Source organism: Dunckerocampus dactyliophorus, chromosome 10, assembly GCF_027744805.1.
Source record: "Dunckerocampus dactyliophorus isolate RoL2022-P2 chromosome 10, RoL_Ddac_1.1, whole genome shotgun sequence".
Lineage (NCBI taxonomy): Eukaryota > Metazoa > Chordata > Actinopteri > Syngnathiformes > Syngnathidae > Dunckerocampus > Dunckerocampus dactyliophorus.
Genome location: NC_072828.1, coordinates 8958163 through 8982777, shown reverse-complemented (window position 1 = coordinate 8982777; position 24615 = coordinate 8958163). Strand labels below are relative to the sequence as shown.

At 46.7% G+C, this 24615-nt stretch overlaps 2 protein-coding genes across 3 annotated transcripts; one reads left to right on the top strand and one right to left on the bottom strand.

The window, feature by feature from the left end:
- The first annotated feature begins 18 nt into the window (after positions 1-18).
- Positions 19-3038, top strand: ctns (cystinosin, lysosomal cystine transporter). Its single transcript, XM_054790105.1, has 11 exons — positions 19-93; positions 900-979; positions 1054-1132; positions 1400-1490; positions 1557-1660; positions 1751-1888; positions 1962-2061; positions 2128-2247; positions 2340-2510; positions 2582-2699; positions 2764-3038. The coding sequence occupies exons 2-11, from the start codon at positions 913-915 to the stop codon at positions 2910-2912; spliced, it is 1137 nt and encodes a 378-aa protein (XP_054646080.1). The 5' UTR covers positions 19-93; positions 900-912; the 3' UTR covers positions 2913-3038.
- trappc8 (trafficking protein particle complex subunit 8) lies at positions 155-24615 on the bottom strand. Of its 2 annotated transcripts, XM_054790101.1 has the most exons (30): positions 24321-24615; positions 16008-16217; positions 15592-15675; positions 14660-14749; positions 14326-14500; positions 12715-12868; positions 12535-12625; positions 12181-12434; positions 11913-12028; positions 11674-11824; positions 11381-11481; positions 11096-11201; positions 10882-11013; positions 10579-10803; positions 10259-10364; positions 9981-10175; positions 9749-9906; positions 9594-9668; positions 9411-9510; positions 9185-9342; positions 8672-9111; positions 8445-8595; positions 8281-8377; positions 5788-5856; positions 5581-5639; positions 5294-5500; positions 5121-5222; positions 4877-5016; positions 4713-4802; positions 155-4374 (listed from the first exon to the last, which is right to left on the bottom strand). In XM_054790101.1, the coding sequence occupies exons 1-30, from the start codon at positions 24475-24477 to the stop codon at positions 4140-4142; spliced, it is 4428 nt and encodes a 1475-aa protein (XP_054646076.1). In that variant the 5' UTR covers positions 24478-24615; the 3' UTR covers positions 155-4139. The 2 variants fall into 2 exon arrangements, with proteins under 2 accessions (XP_054646076.1, XP_054646077.1); XM_054790102.1 differs by lacking the exon at positions 15592-15675 and having other exon boundaries at positions 156-4374.

Sequence of the window (24615 nt, the reverse complement as noted above, 5' to 3'; positions counted from 1 at the left end):
GGCTATCGTCACATGTCATGTGACCTGAACGTCAATAAGGAAGCAGTCGACGCATCTTCTTTCCCGTCAGTTTGATGTTTTTTCTCAGAAAAGGTCAGATTCTTCATTTTTCAAATTACAGAACTGTGTTGTTCATATAGATGCCGTGTTTCAGTGTGTTTACGGACCGAAGATGAGTCCGCTATTGATTTATTGTTCATTTCTCAGCGTCATAGTACACTACGTGGGAATGTTACAAAATTTTAATAATGCAAAATAATTCTATCTGATAAAGCATGACTTGAACTTTAATTTGAGACCTCATTCACTTCACTACCCCAAATATGAATGACGTTAGAGGCAATTTCAAACCGGAAAATAGTGCCTTTGGTCCACGTTTAACAAATAGCTTTAACATCATATCTTTAACAGCTGTGATCGACCCACGGACCTTGGCAAATACAACCGTACTACAAAATATATAATAACTTAGGCTGTGAAAGTCTGTTTTAAAAGTCACCAGAGTATCCTGTACATTTTTTTAATCAAAAAGTCCAGGGAAGAAATTAAGTCAAGTGTCATATTTTTAATGTGCAGCAGCAGCAGCAAGCTGTGTATCCTTCATATGAGTCGATGTGGTCCAACACTCTAAATCCGCTACGAAATTAAAGAGGAAGACGTAATCTACCTAACAAACACTTATACGAATGGAAATACACTCGATATCCTATGGAAAAATGCACTTTCAAGGATGTCCCCATGGACACTCCTAATGGAGCGCGCATGCACAGTGCCTTAGATTTTTGAATCGCTAAAATATGGGTTTTGTAACATTCCTATACGTATGATAGCTTTACTATAAAATGAGCGTTAGCAGATTGACCGGCAACCAAGTTCATGTTTTTCATGGTCTCGTTCAGGTTTCTTGCAGCGATGTTGACCCTGAGGGGTCATCTGCTGGCTCAGGTGCTACTGCTATGGATACTAAGCAACCTCTCAGGTGACCACCTCACATTCCACACTATTCCACAGTACACGCTTGTGAAGCTGTGACATCATCTCTCCCTTGCGCAGAGGCACAAGTCTTCTTGAATGCCCCTGCGGCGGTAATGCTGGAAGAACATTCTAGTGCCAATGTCACCATCACTACCAGGTAAACACATCCAGATGGTGCACAAACACATGGAAATTATAAGATGCCCTTGGTCAAGGCACCAAACGGCTTGGTGCCACCATTAGTGCTTGTGTGTAGCATGATGAAACATAAACAAGGAACGTGACATCTTGTTCTCCTTCTTTGATCCACTTTGAAGACTTTGGGGAACGTTGTCTCAGGCTTGCTCAGCTCAGGAGATATTCGAAGATAAAATATGCCACCATGCCACTTGATGATGTCACAACTGCTTGTTTTTTATTCCAGTGTGCCGCTCCAACAGCCGGTGGCGATCCGGTTCAATGTGACCTACAGCTCTAAGAGCAGCTCCTCATTGATCATCAGTGTGCCAGAGCAGGTAAGACCTGAACGTAAAAATTTGTACTGCAGTGTATGCAAAGTTTCCATGATGAGTGTCATTTAGGTGTTGCTGCCAGCTGAGACGACGTCGGTCGTGTTCACAGCGACGGCCCACAGTGCGGGTCAGGTGACCACGTACCTGCTGAGCAACAACACAGAGATCCACAGGTGAGTGGCGGTCCAGAAGCGACACCATCAGAAGTCCCGCGTCACCATGAGAAATCCTGCTTCCTGACGCCTCATGTGGTGGCACTGCAGCTGGTCGTCTAGGCTGCGCTTCTTGGTGGTCCATAGCAATGTGTTGGCTGTCATCAGCGAGGTGATTGGCTGGATTTACTTCTTGTCCTGGTCCGTGTCCTTCTACCCACAAGCATGGGTTAACTGGAGACGGAAAAGGTGCGCTTTTGTTTCTTTGAGGTCACGTGTCCACAGTGTGACCTTTGGAAGTTTTTTTTTTTTTTGTTTTCAGTGTGGTGGGCCTCAACTTTGACTTCCTGGCACTCAACATGACCGGCTTCTTTGCTTACAGCGTCTTCAACGTCTGTCTTTTCTGGGTAGTTCCCATCAAGGTGACACCAACCAACGTCGATGTTTATGTGACGTATGGTGTAACAGTTTGACTTCTGGCTTCACAGGAGGAGTTTCTCCAGAAGAATCCCAATGGAATTAACCCAGTGAAAGCCAATGACGTCTTCTTCAGCCTGCATGCCTTCCTTCTGTGTTTGGTGTACGTCACCCAGGCCGCCATCTATGAGGTTGCTCCTGTTGCCTTATTATTCTAGAACCACAAGAAACATTAAGTTGAACTGGATTTTGATTGCTGATAGAATAAGAAATTTTCTTCCAGACAGGAGGTCAGCGGGTGTCGTGGACGGCACGCCTCCTGCTGCTGATTGGCTGGTCATTTGCAGGCATCAGCTTGTTTTTGGCTGTGGCCAGACGCATCAGCTGGCTGGACTACCTCTACTTCGTCTCCTACATCAAGCTGGCCATCACACTGGTCAAATATGTGCCACAGGTGAGCTTCCACTGCCGTTGCGTGTCATTGTTGTGCTCTGGTCACATGACATTGTCATGTTTCCCCCTCAGGCCCTCATGAACTACCGCAGGAAGAGCACAGTGGGCTGGAGCATCGGCAACGTGCTGCTGGACTTCAGTGGCGGCATGCTGAGCATCTTGCAGATGATTATAGACTCGTACAACAATGGTAATGTTTTACAGCAATCTTCGCAAGCTCACGCTACTTGTCTGTGACATCTTTCTGTTTTCAGACGAGTGGGGGCTTATATTCGGCGACCCCACCAAGTTCGGCCTTGGCCTCTTTTCGGTGGCCTTTGACATCATCTTCATGGCTCAGCACTACTGCCTGTACCGAACAGAGCCGCAGTACCAGGAGATCCAGTCGGCACAACCTCACTGACCACATTGACGCTGGACTCATGTCAGTGTGTGTAAAACAAAGCAACACACATACTTAAATGTTGACAACATACCTGGAATTTGGTTGTCCATCCTAATAATTTTCAAAATAAAAGTATCAAACACAGCCTGAATTGATTGCTGCAATGTTTGTCCATCCATTTTCTATACCGCTTCTCCTCATTAGGGTCACGGGGGTATCCTGGAGCCTATCCCAGCTGGCGACGGGCGGGGTACACCCTGGACTGGTCGCCAGTCAATCGCAGGGCACATATAGACAAACAACCATTCACTCACATTCATACCTATGGACAATTTAGAGTCGGCAATTAACCTAACATGCATGTTTTTGGAATGTGGGAGGAAACCGGAGTACCAGGAGAAAACCCACGCACGGGGGAGAACATGGAAACTCCACACAGAAATGCCCAACGGAGATTCGAACCCAGGTCTTCCCAATCTCCTGACTGTGCCTGTGTGGCCAAAATGCTAACCACTAGACCACCGTGCCGGCCCGCAATATTTGACACGTTCACAAATTATAACTCACATTTTCATTGTGATTTTTCACATACTAAATTTCTAACTTGCCTAAAAAGTTTGCAAACAAAATGCAAGGACGGTGTGCTGGTGAATGTTGTTGAAAACAATCATCTCTGTCACTTTACAGCGTGAAGAATTAGTAACATGTTTATTTACTATTTACATGATATTTGTTATAAATATAGTACACCTTTAACAGGAGGTGACAGTCACGCAAGTTAGTTTTAAAATTGGAGTCAACATCTTGCTAATACAAGCACGCATTCCCACAGGACAGTCCAGGGCTTGGTGGGGGAGGGCAGTTCGTTTAGGAGTGCTGTGTGGTAGTCTTTTGGTTGGGAGAGACCAGACATGCTAGTAGCTTCAGAATGATTTAGTGGTCATGATCACTTCATCTATGATGGAAGCCAGGAGCACAACCTGCTACTAGCCTCCTAAAAAGGGGTGGGGCAAAACCCTGTGCCATACAGGAAATTATTCCTCAGTAGGAGGTCCTTATTCTGAATGGTTCCGCCCCCAAACTTGTAGCGCCCCACACACACACGCGCGCACACACAGTCAGCGTCCTGATCCACAAGTATGCTGACCTCCTGATCACTGCAGCCCATTGCAAGTTGAAATCCCTGACGCGTATGCTCAAAGTCACAGCTGTGACGACATCTTCTGTAGCCATCGTCCCGTACGCTCAGACGTTGTTGATGATGATGAGGGCGGGGCCTGCGTTCTGCTGACCCGTCTCGGACGCGGTGTCCTGCTCGGCGGGCTTGGCAAAGACGCGTGGCGTGTTGATGTTGTAGACGCCAGGCTGGACAAAGCACGCTCGCAGCGTGAGGCACATCACCTGGCGAGGCTTCAGCTGCACCTTGTAGCGGCTCTGACCCACCCACGTGAATGTGCTGTGCACTTCCAATGCCTCAGAACTGGAAAAGTCAGCATAAAAACAAACAAACAAAAATGTTATGTGCACGGTAGAGCGGAACGCCGCTGAGGTGGTACAACTGCAAATTCCATCAAAATATTTGGGAAAACTATGTTACAATGTGACTAAAAACATATCCTGTACAGTTAATAAAACATAATCAACTGTAGCATCCACAGCTAACGCTAGTGTGTGTTTATGTTGGCCATGTCTCGCTGTTTATTTCCTATGGGAATTATTTTCTCAAACAGACTGGTTTGTGTTCAACCTTAAGATGTTCCAAAGCACAGACAATATTATCATGGCAACAAAGGCATGCCATTCCAACACAACACACACCTGATGGTTTTATGCCTCAAGTCAACAACCACGTCCACCTGAGTCCAGCAGCAGTTGGACAGAACCAAAGAAACTGGAACAACACAAATACTAGAGAAAGAAAACAACCATTATTACATTAATTATTAGTATTATCATTAACACTATGTGCGTGTGTGTGTCACCTGTTGTGTGTGAATGCGTGTGTGTACGTCTCAGGGTAGTGCATGTTGGTCTTCACCAGTCGGGACAGTTCTGCAGACGGCAGCACGGCTGGAGGCGGTAGATCCGACTTGAACTTGAACAGAACCATCTCCTGAGCTTCCTGCCACCACGACAAAAATCAAGGTGAGTGTGGTGAGATGTCATCACAACATTGCTATCATGGTGTGTCCCCACCAGGAGGACAAGCGAGGGGGTTTTCTGTACCTCTTTGGGTGTCAAAGAAGTGGCCTCCTTGCCGACAGCCTGCAACGCCACATGGAGCTGACCCTCCAGAATCAGCTGCTTGTTGTCCTCCACCACATATGCCTGCATGCATGCACACACACGTTTATTCTTCACGAGTCAAACCAGAGTCATTGACTTGACCATTAGTTTACCTTCCAGATTACGATGATGCTGAGGTCCAGTTCGTTGCATTTCTTCACCATGTGGGCCACATCACACCTTTTGTCCTCAGCGGTGACCAGACTGGAGTTCCTCGCCTCGGATGACATCCTGGTTGACGACGCATCAGCTTGCCGAGACTCAGACGTCCAGCGGCATCGAAAGAAGAAGTCACCGCAGGGCGTGGCCGAACTGACGATCTGCAGGGAGACAAGACAAATCGAAGAACACAGACAATGTGACCGGTCGGTAGAGTAAGCTGACAGCTGGCCCGGCATACCCGCTCGTTGCCCAGGTTTAGGTCTGCAAAGGTGAAGAGTTTGACGGCGTCTGAGGTAGCTGCAAAAAACACACACACACACACACACACACACACACACACACGCACGCACCCACAAACACATACATACATACATAAAGAGACACAGTTAGAACATGTCAGGCCATTGAAGGCAGATGGGTGAGTTTTGAGGATGTGGCGACACACCTTGTGGAGCATTGCATGGTGTGGCCCTGAAACACAGCTTGGCTCGTTCTCTGCTGCTGAGTTTGCAGTCTGGAGGACAAACATCATCATCAGCAGCAGCTAAGGTTAGGGGGGTATACTGCAAAGCGAGTTTAGTGGGTTAGCGAGGTGTGTTGAGTGGTAAGCCGGGCTTGCCTGTTTCAAGGAAGGTAGCTCTCTTTTATAGCAGCTATATCACCATGGTAACTTAGGCTATGAGTTATGAGTTCAGAGATGGCATCACCATTTATTGAGAACCCAGTGGATCTGGGAGCAACAACAATTCGAGCAGCACTATGACGGGAGTAGCTTTTTCAAGATCGCGCTGATCTGCTAGCATTCCTTGATGAAATCATCCATCTATAAGCGAGAGATTTTCAGCCAAGGGAATACACTACATATGCTCACTTTCTGAGCCAAGCGTCAGGAATGAAATGCAATGTGAAATATTCATATGGCCAAGGTTAGCAGATGTATATGTCACATCAGTCCTAGTGTGAGCACTCAGCCTGTTGGTCTTTTTATATTACAGTATTTTCCGGAGGAATAAGTTCTACGATGCTTCAATCAACTGTAATAAAACACGTATTTATTTTAACAAAAAGGGAAAAGTTGTCAAAGGAAAAGTTGCCACAAACCACATCAACACTGCCACCAGGTGGTCATTACCAGGTAAAGCATGTCTCGAGCACACTGACGCAACTAATCTGTCTGTCAACCTACTACTTATTTGTCACAGATAATGAGGATAAATTATTTCAGTTTGATATGACTATGAATAAAAGGATCAGTGAAAAAAAAACAAACAGAACATTTATAGCCTGTGCATACTCAGCCTCGCTTTCAATAAAACATATACACACACACAAATTCTATTATAGAGATCAGCAAAATATGAAAACAATATAGACATCATTCAAAAATGAAAAAAACAGTTGTCCTCTCTCGCTCACAGTGTTGCTTTTTGGAGATGACAATCTTTTTGAACTCCTCATAATGCTCCATAATAATTACTTGCTCATCTTGTGTTAAATACACTGGCTGGGATTGCTTCATTTTTGCATTGAGGTAGAATAATATGACGTCAAACGTCCCCTTTTATGTGAATGCGCACTGGGCCTAAAGTCGAGAACCGGACTTCCGAAAGTAAGTTGATAACCACTGTTGCAGCACCGTTTAATTCTGTTTGGGTAATTTAGGTTTTGCTGAGCTGCATCTTGAGCACAAAGCCTGATTTTGCTGAGCCACTTTTGCAGTATACCCCCTAGGTGAGGTGTTTTATCATGACCATATACAACTACATAACATATCTAAATCCATACACAGTGGAACCCGTTTATGTAATGACACCCGTCGGACTGGCTGACATGGACATAACCGAAATTTGCCATTTCTTGCAAAATAATGATTTTTTTTTAACCTATGACAGTATTTCCTCCATGTGTGTATTTTCTTCATTTGATTCTTCTGTTTTTATATGCCCCGCGGCCCTAATGAGGAGAAGCAGCATAGAAAATGGATGGATGGATGGATGTTTTTATATGATAAGAGTATAAATTATCATCTATCAGAGCTGCTGCAGTAATTTGGTTGACTACAATGACAATAAAGCTTTCATACATGCAAAAATCTTAACTTCAATCTCAGTAAAAAAAATGAAATGAGTGCATTTCGTTAGTTGCTGTGGTAGAATCCAGGTTAATCCTGCCATGCTTTTATTTTGAAGCTGACTTTGCATTGAACAGGAAGTTGCTGTGTGCACATTTAATGCTGCATAACCAGACAGTAGTTATGTTGCTGTTGTCATTCACACTGCTTAGTGATAATGATTAGATAGATACTTGATTATTCTCCAAGAGAAATCCACATTTCAAGCAGCTCTCCAAAAATCATATAAAGATAAAGTCATAATAATCAATCAGAGCAAGACAGGCGAGATAAGAAAAGAAAAATAAGAAAATAGAATAAGAATAAATACACCAATAAATAATACAAAACGGTCCACTTCCAATTTGTAGTGCAATAATACATAATAATAATAATAATAATAATAATGAGAATTATTCATGATAAGTTCGTAAGTCCAGTCCTGTGTGTGTTTTTATCGCTGCCCCTCTGTTGAAAAGCCGTATGGCATGGGGGAGGAATGATCTGCTAATGATGAAATTATGTCGACATAACTTCCCGGATCTGGACTTAATGAGTTGGTCGACATAGACAGGTTGTCAACATAAGCGGGACCAACTTAAGCAGGTTGCACTTTGAGAGGGCCACCAAGAACAAACTGCTAACAAAACTTTCTGGTTCATCGAAAAACACACCGGCAGTTCTATCATGATTCTGAAGGGTGGGACGCATCCATTCCTGTACTTGCACTTTTATCCAGTTTCTTACCAAAATGTAATGGATTCCTCCTTGCACCCCCCTCCCTCAAAGCTTAGAAAATAAAGTTTAGAAACATAACAGCACACATACCGTTCTCCTTGGCTGGGTTGATGCACTTGTGCAGGCGCCAGCGCTGACTGCTACTTGACACCTGAACTATGTGGAACTCGCGGACGCCAGCTTCACTCTGAGAGGTAATGATGACCGTCAGTTGACGAGCACTGTCATGACGTGCACAGTGGCGGGACTCTCACCGTGTTAATGTTCTCCACGTCAATGAACACTAGCGTCCCACTGTCCTCGCCCGGGCCGCGCTGCGGCGGTACACTGCTGCAGCAGGCCGACGCTTGCACGCTCAGAGAGCGACTTGCACAGATGAACACCGTGTGCCGCAGCACGCGGTGACTGCAGGAGGAAGTACACGTTAGCCGACGTCCATCCTTTCAGATGCCTGCTAGTGTAACATCCAGTGAGGTTCTACCTGATCTTGGTCCCTTTCTCTGGGCTCTCGTAGTAGAACAGGAAGTTGATCTCATGAACGCCTTCCTGGTCTGGGCCTCGAAGCCAGAGAGGAAGCTGCATGGACTCGCCCGGGTGCAGCATGCCACCATTTATGGGGATGTCCACCACGTTAGATAGCAGACTGAAATCTTCCGCTGAGACCAGCGTCTCAGACGCCACAGAGCCCGGCGTGGATCCAGGGGGTGTGGCTAAGGTTTTGTAGGCTGAGCAGTTTTCAGCTGAGGTTGGACTGAGGGGTGTGAGGGGCGTCGTGGCCTGACTGCCGAAGGTGAAGAAATCGGGATGTGTGGATGCTACGCGCAAGCTGCTGAGTGACACGCCACTGACGTTGCAAAACTCAACATACGCCTTTCTGATCTCGCCGCACAGCAGTGCGGTGGGAAACTGCAGGAAGAAGACCTGACACACACAGGTACGTATGCACATGTCACTTCACAATAAGAGATTGTGAATCAGAGGAGTGGACTGATACCTCCATCAGGGCCATGGGCGGAGTGATGATTGGATCCAGGCGTCGATCGGGTCCATATCGTACAAACATCTTGTCCTCTTTGGTCTGATTTAGTCGCGGGCCTCGAATCTTCAGATCCTGCTTTCCTCGAACAACCATGATATCAGACTTTTGCTGCCCTGCAAGCAAGGCCGTGGCGAGTGTCAGTTAATTGACAGCTGACAAGGCTGTGACGTGCTCACTTTACCGTCGGCAACCATGTCTCCAGAGGACGCAGCAGCCAGGTCGTACACCACGCCCACAATGTTCAGCTGGCCCGTTCTGTGCGGCAGCAGCCTCAGCCGAGCCTGAGGTAAAAGGTGACACTGACTGTTAAAGGTCATGTTCACGATGCTAACACTGCTAGCATCATGTAGGAGTGACAACTCACCATTTTGGTTTCCTCTGGACCTAAATTAAAGTCTGGTATTGTCTCAGTGGTGACAAGGTCATCTCTGTGTGACGTCTGCATGGGCAAACACAGGGAGTCAATCAATCTTTTTCTTTGAATGAACATGCAAGGAGAAACATGTGCAGGCATTGCACCTCCTGAGCCGACGTGTCCTCATTTGTGATGAACTCTCCTGAAGACTCTTGAGTTGTTTTCTTGCCATCACAGGCGAACCTCCAGAGTAGCGAGAGGCAAGACAGCGACAGAGGAACCTTAAGAGGGTTTCTGAACATCACCTCCACGATGATTGGCTCTGCAGAGAGACAGAGGGAGTAGGTGGCACCAACGTCAGCCTGGAATTGTGTGAGCGATCTGACGGGCTTGCACCTTCCACCACAGCCAGCGGGTTGTGCAGGTTATCCGTCTGGCTGTTCAGGTAGCACTGGCTGGGCTGGAAGTTCACGGGAACCACCCCTCGGTTGGCAGCCGCCGCCAGCTGCTCCTCCAGCTTGTACCACATGGCCGCCAAGTCCGGGTCGTACTCCTGGTCCAGCGACACGTGAGTAGCGGCCTGCTTTTCACCTGCACATCATGTGACTCAATCAAAACCTGACAATCAGCATGTATGAATCCATCCAGCTGGAAGTAGCGCATGAGTGCATTACCCTCAGCGAGGCGGCGCTCATGGCCGAAGTAGACCCTGGTGGCGGAGCTCTGGATGCAGGGCAGCGGCAGCTGGGGCAGAATGACTTCACTTCTGCTGATCACACTCTGAATGACAAACAAGCAACCTGATTGGTTCATTTTGTTATCCACAATGAAGGAAAGTCTTATTTATATTGCAAAAAAAAACATCCATCCAATCCAATACTGTGACCGGAGATACGTTTTTTGTCAACCATTAATGTGTTTAGGTACATTACCACTGCACTTGGTACAGTATCGATTAATTATTTTGGTACCCAACTATATTACTTCATGTCACCTTGTAAACGTAGAGGTACTCTCTAAAGAAGGCGCCCTGCTGCGTGGCCGTCTGCCTGCTGTCATTAGTCAGGATCTGCTTGAAGGCAGCCACAGCCTTTTCCGGTTGGCCGAGAGTGAAGGACTGCCGGCCGATGGTGAAGTTGATATGGTCCTCTGCCAGAGACCAGGACCTGCCCTTGTAGACCTGCATGGCCTGACAGTAGCAGCGTAGTGCGTGCCTCTTCTACATGCACAACAAAAAGGAAGTCAAACCCGCCTTCTATTCTTCTTTGGGCTCAGATGCGGTGGTCTAGAGACTAACCTGGCCTGCTTTGCTGAAGCGGTGACCCGCTAGGATCATGTGGAAGGCAAATTTGCGCAGCATGCGAGTCCGCATGTTAACAAAGCAGTGGGCCGCCTGCTCCAACAGCAGAGCACTGCGCAGGTCTGAGTCCTGGATGGAAAATGTCAGGCCAGAATTTTCACAATCTGTGGAACAACCTCAAATAGCGACAGAGTCAAGCAGGTTTCCTCACCTCACTTGTCATTTTGATTAGGAGCGTCGCAGCTTCCGAATATTTGCCTTGACTCTTGAGTATCTCTGCACTGAGGAGAGCACAGCGCTCTGCTAGCACCATGTTTCTGTGAGGGGTAAAAGAGTAGTCAGTAGAAGACGGCAATGTCCACCCTCTGAATCAGAAGACTGTCAATGATGAAACACGGTGCTCCTGCTCAATGTGCATGTGAGCTAGCAAAGGTAGCTTTAAATGTACAATGCTTTCTAAAAAGGATCTCATTCATATTTTACAGTAAGTTGATACCTGCAGACGTCTCTGTACGTCTGGATGGCCGTGTCCATGTAATGTGCAGGATACGGTCGGGGGGCTCCAGCCTGAAGAAATGCAGAGACTGCAGCCATTTCCTAAAGGGAAGGTGAAGAGGAGGAAAATAAAGGTAGTGATGACACATGATGAACATTTTATCTACTTGCGAGAAGCATAATGCGATGACTATCATTAAATATCCACAAGATTAACAATATACTCCCAGCAGGAAGTTAAGGCGTCTTTTCAATGACCATGAAAGAAAAAGTCCTTTGTGCATGTGTGCTCACCAATGCCCCCGCGGCGTAAAGCATGGCCTGGTCAGACAGGAAGTCTTTCTTGGCTGTGTGGTAACAGCTGTAAGCCAGTTCATAGTGCTGAACCAGTAAGCACAAGTCAGCCATCTTCCTGATCTGCAGTTCGGGGGCCTCTGGAGGATAGCTGACATCACAGAGGTCAAAGGTCTTTATAGAAGCCTCGGACGGAACAAAGTCAGAACGTGATGAGGGTGAGGTTGCGGTGAGCTTACAGAAGGCCAGAAGTGCTCTTGGGCTCACTGATGCTCTTCTCCGGAGCTTTCCCACCTCCAAACCACTTCTTGGTGGCCGTGAACAGAGAACGGCTCAAACCTTTTCTGGATACGAGCTGCGGATTGAGAGGATAACCTGAGGACTCGGCTGATGCTGGGAGGGGGGACAGTGTGCGAGAGTACTGCCGAGGGAGGATGCTGGCAAGAACCGTACGAGACAAGGAGGATGTAGACTACAAAAGTTGACTTTTAAGAGACGACAAAGCACCTGATCATTGAGCTGCCTGATGTTCTTCTCTATGTGAGGCAGCAGGCCCCTGGAGGTGAACTCCTGGATAAACTGGCGAATGTGGTCGTGGTCGTTCAAGGTCAGACAAGCCCCGTGTCCCACTGACGCACTCTCGGTCTCCCTCACAGGTTTTTTGGCTTCAGCGTGGGTGGTGCCAAGGGCCTGGAGGCTGCCTGAGCTGCTCACAGAGTCCAATTGTAGAGGGTGGTCTTCCAGCCGATTAGCTTCTCCACCTGAGAGAAGGAAGTCACAAGTCAATATTAGTTCTTCATTAGAGCTTTAACTCAATAAAAGTAGCGCAGCTGTCAAAGTGATGTAGGTTCTGAAAGTGACCTGTCTCTGATGAATTATGATCCTCTGTTCCACTGACGTCATTTTCATCGGTGGAAGCACTTGCAGCTGGAAGATCATCATCAAGCTGATCCTGCAGACAAAGTCAGAGTGAAAATAGACAAGAGGACATATGCGAGATGCATTTTGGACACCCATGTTCTTGAAGGAAAACGGACCCACCTGGCTCTGCAGGTCATTCTTGTGCAGATACTGACTCCATGGGTCTGGAATCTGTTCGTTCTGTTCAGCGGGGAGTGTACGAGAGTTAATTTTCAGCAGGTAGCAGCCCTGAGGTCCATACCTTTGCTTCATATCCTCATACACAGAGTCTGCCCTGCAGAACATGCAGAAACACAAATCAACCCATTGAGGCGAGTTTGGGTTTCCTGAACAAACTTCGAGTTCCAGTTGAAACAAAGACATTTGTACCACTGCTTTGGACGAAGAACTATCAACGCCAGGGGTGAACACAGTGCGGCCCGGGGGCTATTTGCGGCCCGCGGCTGTGTTTTTTTGTTTTACTGGCCTGCAGCACATTCTAAAAATATAATTTAACAAGAAATCCAAATTTTAAAAAAATAAAAAAAAAAACAGCAGTAATTTTAAAGAGAAGAATAAAGTAAAAATATTAATTAATATTAATATCTAACAAGAAAAAGTTTCAATTTTATGAGAATAACATTGTAATATAAATCGTAATATATATATACACACATACATATGCATATATATATACATCCATCTATCTATACCGCTTCTTCCTCATTAGGGTCGCAGGGGCATGCTAGAGCCTATCCCAGCTGACTTCGGGCGACAGGCGGGGTACACCCTGGACTGGTCGCCAGCCAATGGCAGGGCACATATAGACAAACAACCATTCACACTCACATTCATACCTATGGGCAATTTAGAGTCGCCAATTAACCTCACCTGCATGTTTTTGGAATGTGGGAGGAGAAAACCCATGGGGAGAACATGCAAACTCCACACAGAAATGCCCAGGGGAGAATCGAACCCAGGTCTTCCCGATCTCCAAGCTGTTACTGTGTTGGCCAACGTGCTAACCGTGCGGCCATACATATACATACACAAAAATATATAATATATTATATAATATATATTGTACAATGACATTTTAGAAGCATAAAGTTGAAATATTAAAGAAAAAAAATTTTAAGTCGTAATATTATGAAAAACAAACAAAACAAATAAAGCTATAATTTTTGTAAAATTAGGTTGCGGAAAAAGTTCTAATGTTACAAGAATAAAGTCAAAATATTATGGAAAAAACTATCAACAATTATGTCAAGAAAATTTACAAGGAGGAAGTTGAAAAAAAACACTGTAATTTTATAAGAATAAAGTCAAAATAAGTTACAATATGGGACTTTATTATGGGAATAAAGTCTAAATATGGAATAAAGTCATAATACTACTACAAGAAGTAAATCTACCAAGATTATTTAAGACGAAAATTTAAAATATTTTTGGGGGTGGTGTGGAAAAAAATGGGGAAAAAATGAGCAAGGACCAAAGTTCATCCTAATAATAAACAATTTCAGCTATATTACAAGGCTCAGACACCTTTTTTTTTCTTGTAATATATACCACTTTTAAGCATTTCTACATGTGTTAAAAATATCAAACTGACCTTTCCATTCTTTCATTTTTCAGTGTATGGCCCTCAGGGGGGAAAATGTTTTGACACCCCTGCTCTACATCAAAAGCTGTCGCTGAGAAAATGACTGTGTGAGCAGGTCATGGATGTCTGAAGTGGAAACGCTCTCATACCTTTGTCCGTCGCCCTCGCTGACATCGTGCAGGAGCACGTAGTACTTGAGCGTGTTGGGAATGAACCACTTGGGCTTGGTGTACTCCCCACTGTGCTGGATGCGGTGCTGCTCTTGGGACAGTTTGAGGAACTGCTCAACGGGGACGGCCTCATTTGATGACACAACCAGCAGGCCTGACAGGATGCGGTTGTCAAGGAAACCATGCTAAAGGAGTGTGCCCATTTATTATTCAGAGGAAAATGAAGATGGGAATGCACCTTGGAGAGGCAAAAAAAGTGAGCGAAGCACATTGGCTTGGTTGCGGCGTGTGGGCAGAGCCATCACAAGGATACAGGCAAGGTAGTGATTGAGGAACTCGTGATCAGAGGCAGGCATCGACTGTAGGAAGTTCTCCCTGTAGGCCTCGAACCAGGGCGTGGTCGCTAGGCAGACAAAAACATCAAAAATCACTCAGTTGACCTTACATTCCAGGCCGACAATGGGAGTGAAATCAGCTCCTTGTGGCTGCACGGGTAAAGCAGCAAGTCTGGCACCACAAACCCCTTCAATGCCTCACATGGCGCACACCTGGTGTGATATGCTCGTGTGTGGATGTACTAGAGAAGAACAGGATCTGGGAGAACTTTGGAGAAGAAGGTGATCTGGGAAAAATTTAAACATGGAGAAAGGTATCTTGGAAGATCTCAAAACAGCATCATAAAGAAGATGATTTCAGAAAAGAAGGTGATTTTAGAGAATAGGAGGATCATTTTGGGAACAAGAGGACGTTGGATTGTGTTGAGAGAAGATGAACCTTGGTGAAAGGAGGAAAATCTTGAACAATCTTAACAGAATCTTCGGTAGAATCGGATTTTACAGGACCTGGAAACAGTGAGGGAAGAGGAGGAGGATCATGGGGGAAAACCGTATCTTGGTATGAAGATGATGTTGGCGGAGAGTGAGTAAGGTGTGAAGCGCGTGAGTGGAAAAGAGTTTTTTTTCTGGCCTCGCAAAATAACAGAGGACAACTGCTGTGTTTAGGAAAATTGTGCAGTCGGGAGAAATTTTGTCGTTTAACTCATAACTCACGACTCAAAAACGCCACAACCTGATGGACTTGTGAGGGTCAGACAGGAATTCTACATGGGAACTAAAAGTGCAGAAGGCTCTACAGTGAGGTGACGGGAGGAGAAAGGAAAGAGCGGCTTTACAAGGATCCACCACCCAGAGGAAGCTCGGGAGCAGGTCTACATCTAGTCACACATCTAGCAGACGACGGCGGTACCTGTGAAGTGCTTGGAGGTGCAGACCTCTTCTAGAGTGTCTCTCCAGGCACTGTACCAGGGGGCGCTAGCTTTAAGAGAATGATCTGACAGGTGGAAGCAGAGAGCCGGCTGGTGTTAGGAATATCTCCTTTCCATGTATGACACCTCCGACAAGCAGCATTGTTCATGTTAGCACAACTCATGTTCATTCTACTACTTTATGATGATATGTGAGTTGTGAGATTATTTAAGTGTTGAGAGGCTGCTAGATTCACAAGTTGGCCCTCAATTGCAGCATCCTTCTTCTTGCATGAACCTTTACAAGCTATGAAAGGCTGTGTAGGATAGCATTTAAAACACCAGAATAACAACAAAGGACTTCGTCCACAAGTACACCAGTAACACTGCACATGTACAGCTACAGGTGTGTTCTTACCGTTGAAGCTGAGGTCATAGTCCCTCGATGTGATGGTGGCGGACACAGCGCCCTCCTGTGGATGGCAGGATAATACTACTTCATTGAGCCGGTGACGCTGGGCGGGGCTGAGGGTGGTGGACGCCGTGCTGGTGCTCGTCACCACGTTGTTGACACAGATGCGCAGGTTTTTGACCACCTGCAGCTGGTTGTTGGGGTCCCGGATGTGACCTACGGGAGCACGCTGAGAGTCAAACACTAAATGCTATTCCAAAACACATTTATCACGTTTATACTGTATACATTGAATTCATATTGACATGCCTGTATCAGAGTTTAACTTGTGTATCTGTACCAGGGGTGTGACAGTACATGTATTCATAAATCAGATTTTTCAATATAGAGGCATATCGAGTTTCCTCACAGTACACGTTAAGTAAGGAAAGGAAGTGAAGCCAAGCTTTGCAATATAGTCTACTCTGTAAACAAATACACCGCAGTCCAGCTTGAAAACCTTGTTTTGTTTTGCATTTTTTGCATCACAAAAATGCCTTCTCAGAAAAAAAAAAAAAATCAGACCTCACAAAACGCTCGGCGTTATATGCTGTATGTCTCCCGCCGTATCCTTGCGCACTGTCTCCTGCGCATTCATGTGTATGGGATAAACATACTCGCGGTAATACCACGGCCATCTTCTTTACATACTGTATGTGTTCCACAGCAGAAGAAGATGAGAGTGTCCTCATCACATACACATGAATGCACAGGTGACAGTGCGCCAAGCATTTTGTGAGGTCAGATTTTTTTAGAAAGTATTTTTGTGATGCAACCTATTACTCTTTTGAACACATATTGTTTTGAGAAGCCAAACTCTTTACTTAAATGTCTCCAGCAACTAAGTGGAACTACGTTCTTCATCACCAAAATCCGACCACAACTGGACTTAGGAGACCAAGTCGGGTTAAGTTGCTGTTAATGGACGACACTGTTGATGGGGATGCGATACGACATCATGTCAAAAAATCCGAAGTTCCCGAAGTATTAAAACCTAGTACCTCGCATAACGTAAACCTCCTTTTACGTAAATTCCACTGAATGTAAAGAATTTATGTAAAGTTTTTGCATCGTATCATGGAAGAAATTTCATATAACGTAAAGCGTCAAGTCGGTGCAAGTTCCCCCCCCCCCATCAACTTTATTAAAGCCTCAAGTCGGTGCAAGTTCAGACTAACACTTGGTGACGCCTTCCGACGCTTCACGCTCTCATTGGCTGATTTTCGGGGCACCGCCTCCGCTCTCATCTCATTGGCTGATTATCGGGGCACCGCCTCCGCTCTCATCTCATTGGCTGATTATCGGGGCACCGCCTCCGCTCTCATCTCATTGGCTGACTTATACAGCACGTGCGTGAGTTTGTGTGAGAGACAGGTTTCTCCCTTCAACCTCCTTCCTCTTCGCAGTCACCCTTAAACTAACTTAAACAATTAATTTTGCACACAGCATTATCGTGTAGTGTGTGTGCGTTTGTCTGTGAGACCAGCTGACTCTTTGAGTCGCGTTTCAACTCAGGCTAGTCCTCCTCCTCCTCCTGCCTCCACTTGCGCTCCTGATCAAGACATCTCGTGAATGGTAAGATTGTTTTTGATTTCAGTTTTATTCATTTACAGTAATCTTATTTATTACCTTATTTTATATTGGAATGTTACTGTACTATGTTATGACTATGTTACTATGTTACTTATTTTATATTGGAATGTTACTGTACTATGTTTATGCTAACCTTTTCTTATATTTTCCCAACATATTTGGTGGACTTTGAATATTTTGAAGTGCCAAAGGGGTGAGTTTGGGAAGATCTTGGAAAAGATTAGGCTATTTACATGTATTTTACGCTTCGTATAACATAAAATCCCTATAACATAAAGGTTCTCGGAACGGATTACTTACGTTGTAGGGGCGTCTACTGTACCAATTACCATTATGGCGTACCGTTACACCCCTAATCTTCACCTTATTATATTTATTACATCATTGAATACTTCAACATGAAACATTTTAACTGCTGCAGTGAGTTGTCTCCTTTAACACTTTTCGCTGTACTGTACTCACTGGACACTTCATAAGGTACACAATCAAATGAGATCCTTTACAAAAGCTGTATGGGCTGTATACAAAGACCATATTGCAGTGTTTCCCGCTTGTGGCAGCCTGCCACAAGAGAATAAGAAGACAGAGAGGGAGGGATCGATATTACCAACTTAGCGACGTTGTCGTTATATTTATCAAGTAATCAGACCCCTCTAGATACAATTTTTAAAGACTTTGCCGACTCGGACATTGAAAAGCACGTATCGCTCTTCTCAACAAGCAGCAAGTGCTGCCTTGGGCCCCTCCCCGATCTAAAAGCGCTCACTGACGGCTCAGTCTTGTTTGTGACATTTTAAAAAAACAACAAAAGGAAGCGACAGAAAAAAGTTTATTTGTAGTTTACCATATACAGTCAAACTTGTCTATAGCGGCCACTAAAGGGACACTGCAAAAGTGGCCACTATAGACAGGTGGCCTCTATAGACAGGTTGCCGTCTGGTTTGAATGTTGACCAGTAGAGGAAAAAAAAAGGGAAAAAATAATAATAATGTTGACCAGTAGAGGGCACTGTGGGACTGCGGATAAAAGTTGTACAGCATTAATAGGCTTGTTATTATCCACGACCCACAGAACAAAGCTGTGCTAGTAATGTCTTACGCTTGTTTTTTATATTTTACTTTTTATACGGCAGAGTGCCATTACAGTTTTAGTTCATCAGGAAGTGACAGGAAGTGACGGTGGGCGTCCCGAGCAGGAGAACTAGGCTCAGTGCTAGCTGTGAGTTTGGAGAGAGTTGGGAAGTGTGTTTATGTTGGCGTGGATGTAAAGTCCTGCAGTGTTCTCCGCTGTTAATAAAGCCATTAAAGTGCATCGGCGACGTGAGTCTCTCCTTCCCCACAACAAGCGGCATTACAGTATTGACCAGTGCACATTGTCTCACACCAGGAAATAAACGGTGTCACTTGTTACAGGCATTGGCTGGACAGCTATGTAGTGGGGCTTGTTTAACCTTTGGCTTGTGGGCAAGCAGAAAGGAGAGACGAGACGAGACGAGACGAGACGAGACGAGACACGTGTGTGTGTGTGTGTGTGTGTGTGTGTGTGTGTGTGTGTGTGTTCTGAGCTGCTGTCTGGTGGCCGCCGCGTTCAATAAATAAAGTTGGCAGAAGCAACAGGAGAAATAGCGACTAGTAACAGACTAGTAGCGAACGGAAAAGAAGACGGCTTTTTTGTGTCAAATACAGAAGATGAGGACTTTGATGGATTTGTGGATGAGGATTGATCAAAAATAACGTGAGTACATTCTAAAATACTTCAATTAAGTACAACCGAACTCAATTTGGCTCCTGCTGCCGCATGCATGCTAGCGTATGTTTTTTTTTATTGTAGCGTCGCTGGGAGCACGTCCTGTTCCCAGCCTACTTTGCGGTAATGTTTTGGTGCAAATGCTCTTAAAGTTACATGTTTGACCAGGAAATAGCAAGCTCAAAAGAAGACAGCTTTTTTATGTCGAACAACTGACAGTTTGTGTGGATCTTGTGAATGATTGTGACTGAGCTAGGACTCAGTAATTAAAGTCTACACACGACGGCTTCATTGATTGAAAAACGAAACTTTTTCGTGCATGAAGCTTCTACTTGAGTAGGTAATTTGGCCGCTATATGCAGTCAGATATTGACCAAGGGAGACAAAATGGGTGGCCGCTGGCCGCGTTAGACAGGTGACTGATATACACAGGGTCTATAACATGTAAATTTGCTGCAGGGGATTTTTCAGTGGCTGGTATAGGCAGGTGGCCGCTAAGACAGGTTTGACTGTACTTACACTAAACATATTTGTAAGGGGTTTCCCAATACAACTTTTTCACTTCTGATCCGATACCAATATTGCAGGCTTGAATATCGGCCGATACCAATAAAAATCCGATACCAGCATCAATCATTCCATTCCATTCCATTCCATTCCATTTTCCTCCGCTTATCCGGGTCCGGGTCGCGGGGGCAGCAGTCTCAGTAGGGAAGCCCAGACTTCCCGGTCCCCGACCACCTCCTCCAGCTCCACGGGGAGGACACCGAGGCGTTCCCAGGCCAGCTGTGAGACATAATCCCTCCAGCGTGTCCTAGGTCTTCCCCGGGGCCTTCTCCCGGCTGGGCATGCCCGAAACACCTCACTAGGGAGGCGTCCGGGAGGCATCCGGACTAGATGCCCGGGAGGCATCCGGACTAGATGCCCGAGCCACCTCAGCTGGCTCCTCTCGATGTGAAGGAGCAGCGGCTCTACTCTGAGCTCTTCCCGGATAACCGAGCTCCTCACCCTGTCTCTTAGGGTGAGTCCCGCTACCCTACGAAGAAAACTCATTTCAGCCGCTTGTATCCGCGATCTCGTTCTTTCGGTCATGACCCAAAGCTCATGACCATAGGTGAGGGTGGGAACATAGATCGAATGGTAAATTGAGAGCTTTGCCTTCCGGCTCAGCTCTCTCTTCACCACAACGGTCCGGTACAGCGACCGCATTACTGCAGACGCTGCGCCGATCCGCCTATCGACCTCATGCTCCAACCTTCCCTCACTCGTGAACAAGACCCCGAGATACTTGAACTCCTCCACCTGGGGCAGGACCTCATTCCCAACCCGGAAGGAGCAATCCACCCTTTTCCGACTGAGAACCATGGCCTCGGATTTGGAGGTGCTGAGTCTCATCCCAGAAGCTTCACACTCAGATGCAAACCGTCCCAGTAAACGCTGCAGGTCACAGCCTGATGAGGCCATCAGGACCACATCGTCTGCAAATAGCAGAGATGAGATTTGAGTGCCCACGAACTGGACTCCCTCGACACCTTGGCTGCGCCTAGAAATTCTGTCCATGAAAATTATAAACAGAATCGGTGACAAAGGGCAGCCTTGGCGGAGGCCAACGTTCACCGGAAACAGGCTTGACTTACTACTGGCAATGCGAACCAGGCTCCTGCTACGGTTGTACAAGGAATGAATGGCACATAGTAGCGCGCCACCAAGCCCATACTCCCGAAGCACCCCCCACAGGACACCGCGAGGGACACGGTCGAATGCCTTTTCCAGGTCCACAAAGCACATGTAGACCGGTTGGGCAAACTCCAAAGTACCCTCCGGTACCCTTGCAAGGGTGTAGAGCTAAACCAGTGTTCCGCGACCAGGACGAAAACCACATTGCACCTGCTGTAGCCGAGGTTCGATTAACGGTCGTACCCTTCTCTCCAGCACCCTGGAATAGACTTTCCCAGGGAGGCTGAGGAGTGTGATCCCCCTATAGTTGGAACACACCCTCCGGTCACACTTCTTGAAAAGGGGGACCACCACCCCAGTCTGCCAATCCAGAGGTACTGTTCCCGACTTCCACGCAATGTTGAAGAGACGTGTCAGCCAAGACAGTCCCGCAACATCCAGAGCCTTGAGGAATTCAGGGTGAAACTCGTCCACCCCCGGAGCTTTGCCACTGGGGAGCATTTTGACTACCCCAGATACCTCAGGCACAGTGATGGAACTGTCCGCGTTCGTATCCTCAGTCTCTGCTTCCTCTATGGAAGGTATGTCAGTGGGATTGAGAAGGGCCTCAAAGTATTCCTTCCACCGCCCAACTATATCCTCAGTCTAGGTCAGCAGGCCCTCATCCCCACTGTAAACAGTGTGGACTGGGCACTGCTTCCACTTTCTGAGGCGCCAGACGGTTTGCCAGAACCTCTTCGATGCCGACCCAAAGTCGTGTTCCATGGCCTCACCGAACTCCTCCCACACCCGAGTTTTTGCCTTGACCACCGCCGAAGCCACGTGCCGCTTAGCCTGCCGGTACCCGTCAGCTGCTTCAGGAGTCCCACAAGCCATCCATGCTTGATAGGACTCCTTCTTCAGCTTGACGGCAGCCCTGACCTCTGGTGTCCACCATCGGGTTCCGGGCTTGCCGCCACGACTGGCACCGACCACCTTGCGGCCGCAGCTCCGATCGGCTGCCTCAGCAATGGAGGCACGGAATACAGCCCATTCGGACTCGATATCCTCGTCCTCCCCCGGGATGCAGGAGAAGCTCTGCCGGAGGTGAGAGCTGAAGACTCGACGAACAGGAGACTCTGCCAAACATTCCCAGCACACCCTCACTACACGTTTGGGTCTCCCGGGTCTGTCCGGCATCCTCCCCCGCCATCTAATCCAACTCATCACCAGGTGGTGATCAGTTGACAGCTCAGCCCCTCTCTTTACCCGTGTGTCCAAAACATGCGGACGCAGGTCTGATGATACGACTACAAAGTCGATCATCGACCTGCGGCCTAGGGTGTCCTGGTGCCATGTGCACTTATGGACATCCTTATGTTGGAACATGGTGTTTGTGATGGACAAACTGTGGTTCGCACAGAAGTCCAACAACATCACACCGCACGGGTTCAGATCGGGGAGGTCGTTCCTCCCAATCACGCCCCTCCAGGTCACACTGTCATTGCCCACATGGGCGTTGAAGTCTCCCAGTAAAACGACAGAGTCACTAGTTGGGGTGCTCTCCAGCACCCCTCTGATGGACTCCAGGAAGGCTGGGTACTCTGAACTGCCGTTTGGCGCGTACGCACAAACGACAGTCAGGACCCTTTCCCCAACCCGAAGGCGTAGGGAAATGACCCTCTCGTTCACCGGGGATGACTCCAACACAGAGGCACCGAGCCAGGGGGGCTATTAATAAGCCCACACCAGCTCGCCGCCTCTCCACTGCAGCAACTCCAGAGTAGAACAAGGTCCAGCCCCTCTCGAGGAGTTTGGATCCAGAACCCAAACTGTGGGTCGAGGTGAGTCCGACTATATCTAGTCGGAATGTCTCAACCTCTCTCAAAAGTTCGGGCTCCTTCCCCGCCAGAGAAGTGTTGTTCCATGTCCCAAGAACCAGATTTGGCCGCCGAAGACCAGGTCGCCTAGGTGCCCGCCCTCGACCGCCACCCAAAACGCAATGCACCGGACCCTTATGCTTGCCCCCGCAGGTGGTGGGTTAACGGGGGGTCAATCATTCATACATCAATAATCATACATCATTAATCATTCACACTTATTTTGTTGTGTGGAATGTTAGAAGAGAAATTATATTAAGCAAATTATATTACTCAAGCAGAAAACATTAATCAGCAACAGTAAGTATGACAAAAACTGACCCATTTACTTCTTTATGTATCTGGAGTATAGTTTTCTCAACAATGTAGTGGCAACTCGGCATAATATAATGAGTTTCGAGGTGTTCAATGAATCTTTTAAACCCGACATTACTCACCACCCACAGGGGCTGGTTATCTTTTCTGTTATAGCTAATGACTTCTTGTCATCCCATGGGAGTTTCCCGTGTGATGCTGCTTCAAATGTGCGATGAGTTCGGTCGTATTAAACTTTCCCGGTTCTGTGCCACAATGGGAATCTTGTGCAACAAGTTTTGCACTCAGCTGTAACGTCTTTTTCGAACTTTAAAGAAAAATATACTTGACCCACATGGCCCAGGAACCATTTACGGCTCGCATATTCTACAAATAAAATTAAACACGACCCACATCGGAACATTATGAAGGAGTATTAGAACACAGAAAATCGCCACAGTCTTGTCATGATAACATGCGTACTGGATTTTGTGTCAATCAGAGCTAATATTTTCTCTTTTAGGACCCCTAAGATAAGTACATTTTGGCCAGGACACAAAGGCTCGCAAGATTTGCTTTCTATCCTAGAACACAAATCTAACATGTAAGCTATTTGTTCTAATTTTTTAATTGCTTAGCATATCCTGACCAAAATTGGATTGGTTTTAACACTTTCCTAATATTAATTTCAAAGGACGTTGAAGAGGACCGCACAACTGTCAATAGTTCTGTGTGGCTCCTGCTATACAACAAAACCATAATCGGATGCATTTACTGTAATGGAATTAAATTAAAGTCAAGCAAACACTGCTGTTTGAAGTTGTTAGGGAGGTCAGAGGTTAAATTGGTAACCTGAAAGAGGAGAACATGACGAAGTGTACTGGAGTAAATATTACAACTTCTACCAGAGTGATTCCAGTGCTAGCATGCTAGCAATCAAACAGAAGGAAAAGCGTTCAGGTAGCAGACACCTGCTGTCAAAGTTAGCTGCTTAGTCAAGCTAGCCTGGCTGCTAGCACCAAGCTAACGCCAATGTCACTCGGCCGGGGCTACAGGCGCCTCGCAGCCTACCCGTGTGACGCCGACAGCGCTGATAAAGAGTCGCGCGTACCTTCGGAAGTCAGCCGGCAGAAAGGCCGCAGCAGTTCGGCAAAATTCAGGTTGTTCTTGCGAGTCATTCTCTCCGCCTCGTCGCTGCACAGGACCGCCACCATGGGCACGAACGAGTCCTGGACGAACTCCTGTACCGACTGGACACACTGAGCCATGTCGGTCCCGCGTCAGGACAGCCAACACACCAAACAGATCCAACACAAGTGTTGCTCAGCGGGCGCCAGCAGTCACATAGCTGGGAAGAACTGCTGCTCTGTACGGTTGACGGCGGCCATGTTGCCTAGGCGGCACAC

What these genes read in the sequence shown, in the direction of transcription:
- ctns (XM_054790105.1), top strand. Translation starts at nt 913, where the DNA reads ATGTTGACCCTGAGGGGTCATCTGCTGGCTCAGGTGCTACTGCTATGG. An exon ending in GATACTAAGCAACCTCTCAG is followed by an intron (nt 980 to 1,053) that starts GTGACCACCTCA and finishes TCCCTTGCGCAG; the next exon opens with AGGCACAAGTCTTCTTGAAT. An exon ending in TCATCAGTGTGCCAGAGCAG is followed by an intron (nt 1,491 to 1,556) that starts GTAAGACCTGAA and finishes AGTGTCATTTAG; the next exon opens with GTGTTGCTGCCAGCTGAGAC.
- trappc8 (XM_054790101.1), bottom strand. Translation starts at nt 24,477, where the DNA reads ATGGCTCAGTGTGTCCAGTCGGTACAGGAGTTCGTCCAGGACTCGTTC. An exon ending in TGGAGACATGGTTGCCGACG is followed by an intron (nt 9,343 to 9,410) that starts GTAAAGTGAGCA and finishes CCTTGCTTGCAG; the next exon opens with GGCAGCAAAAGTCTGATATC. An exon ending in TTGAGGCATAAAACCATCAG is followed by an intron (nt 4,375 to 4,712) that starts GTGTGTGTTGTG and finishes TGACTTTTCCAG; the next exon opens with TTCTGAGGCATTGGAAGTGC.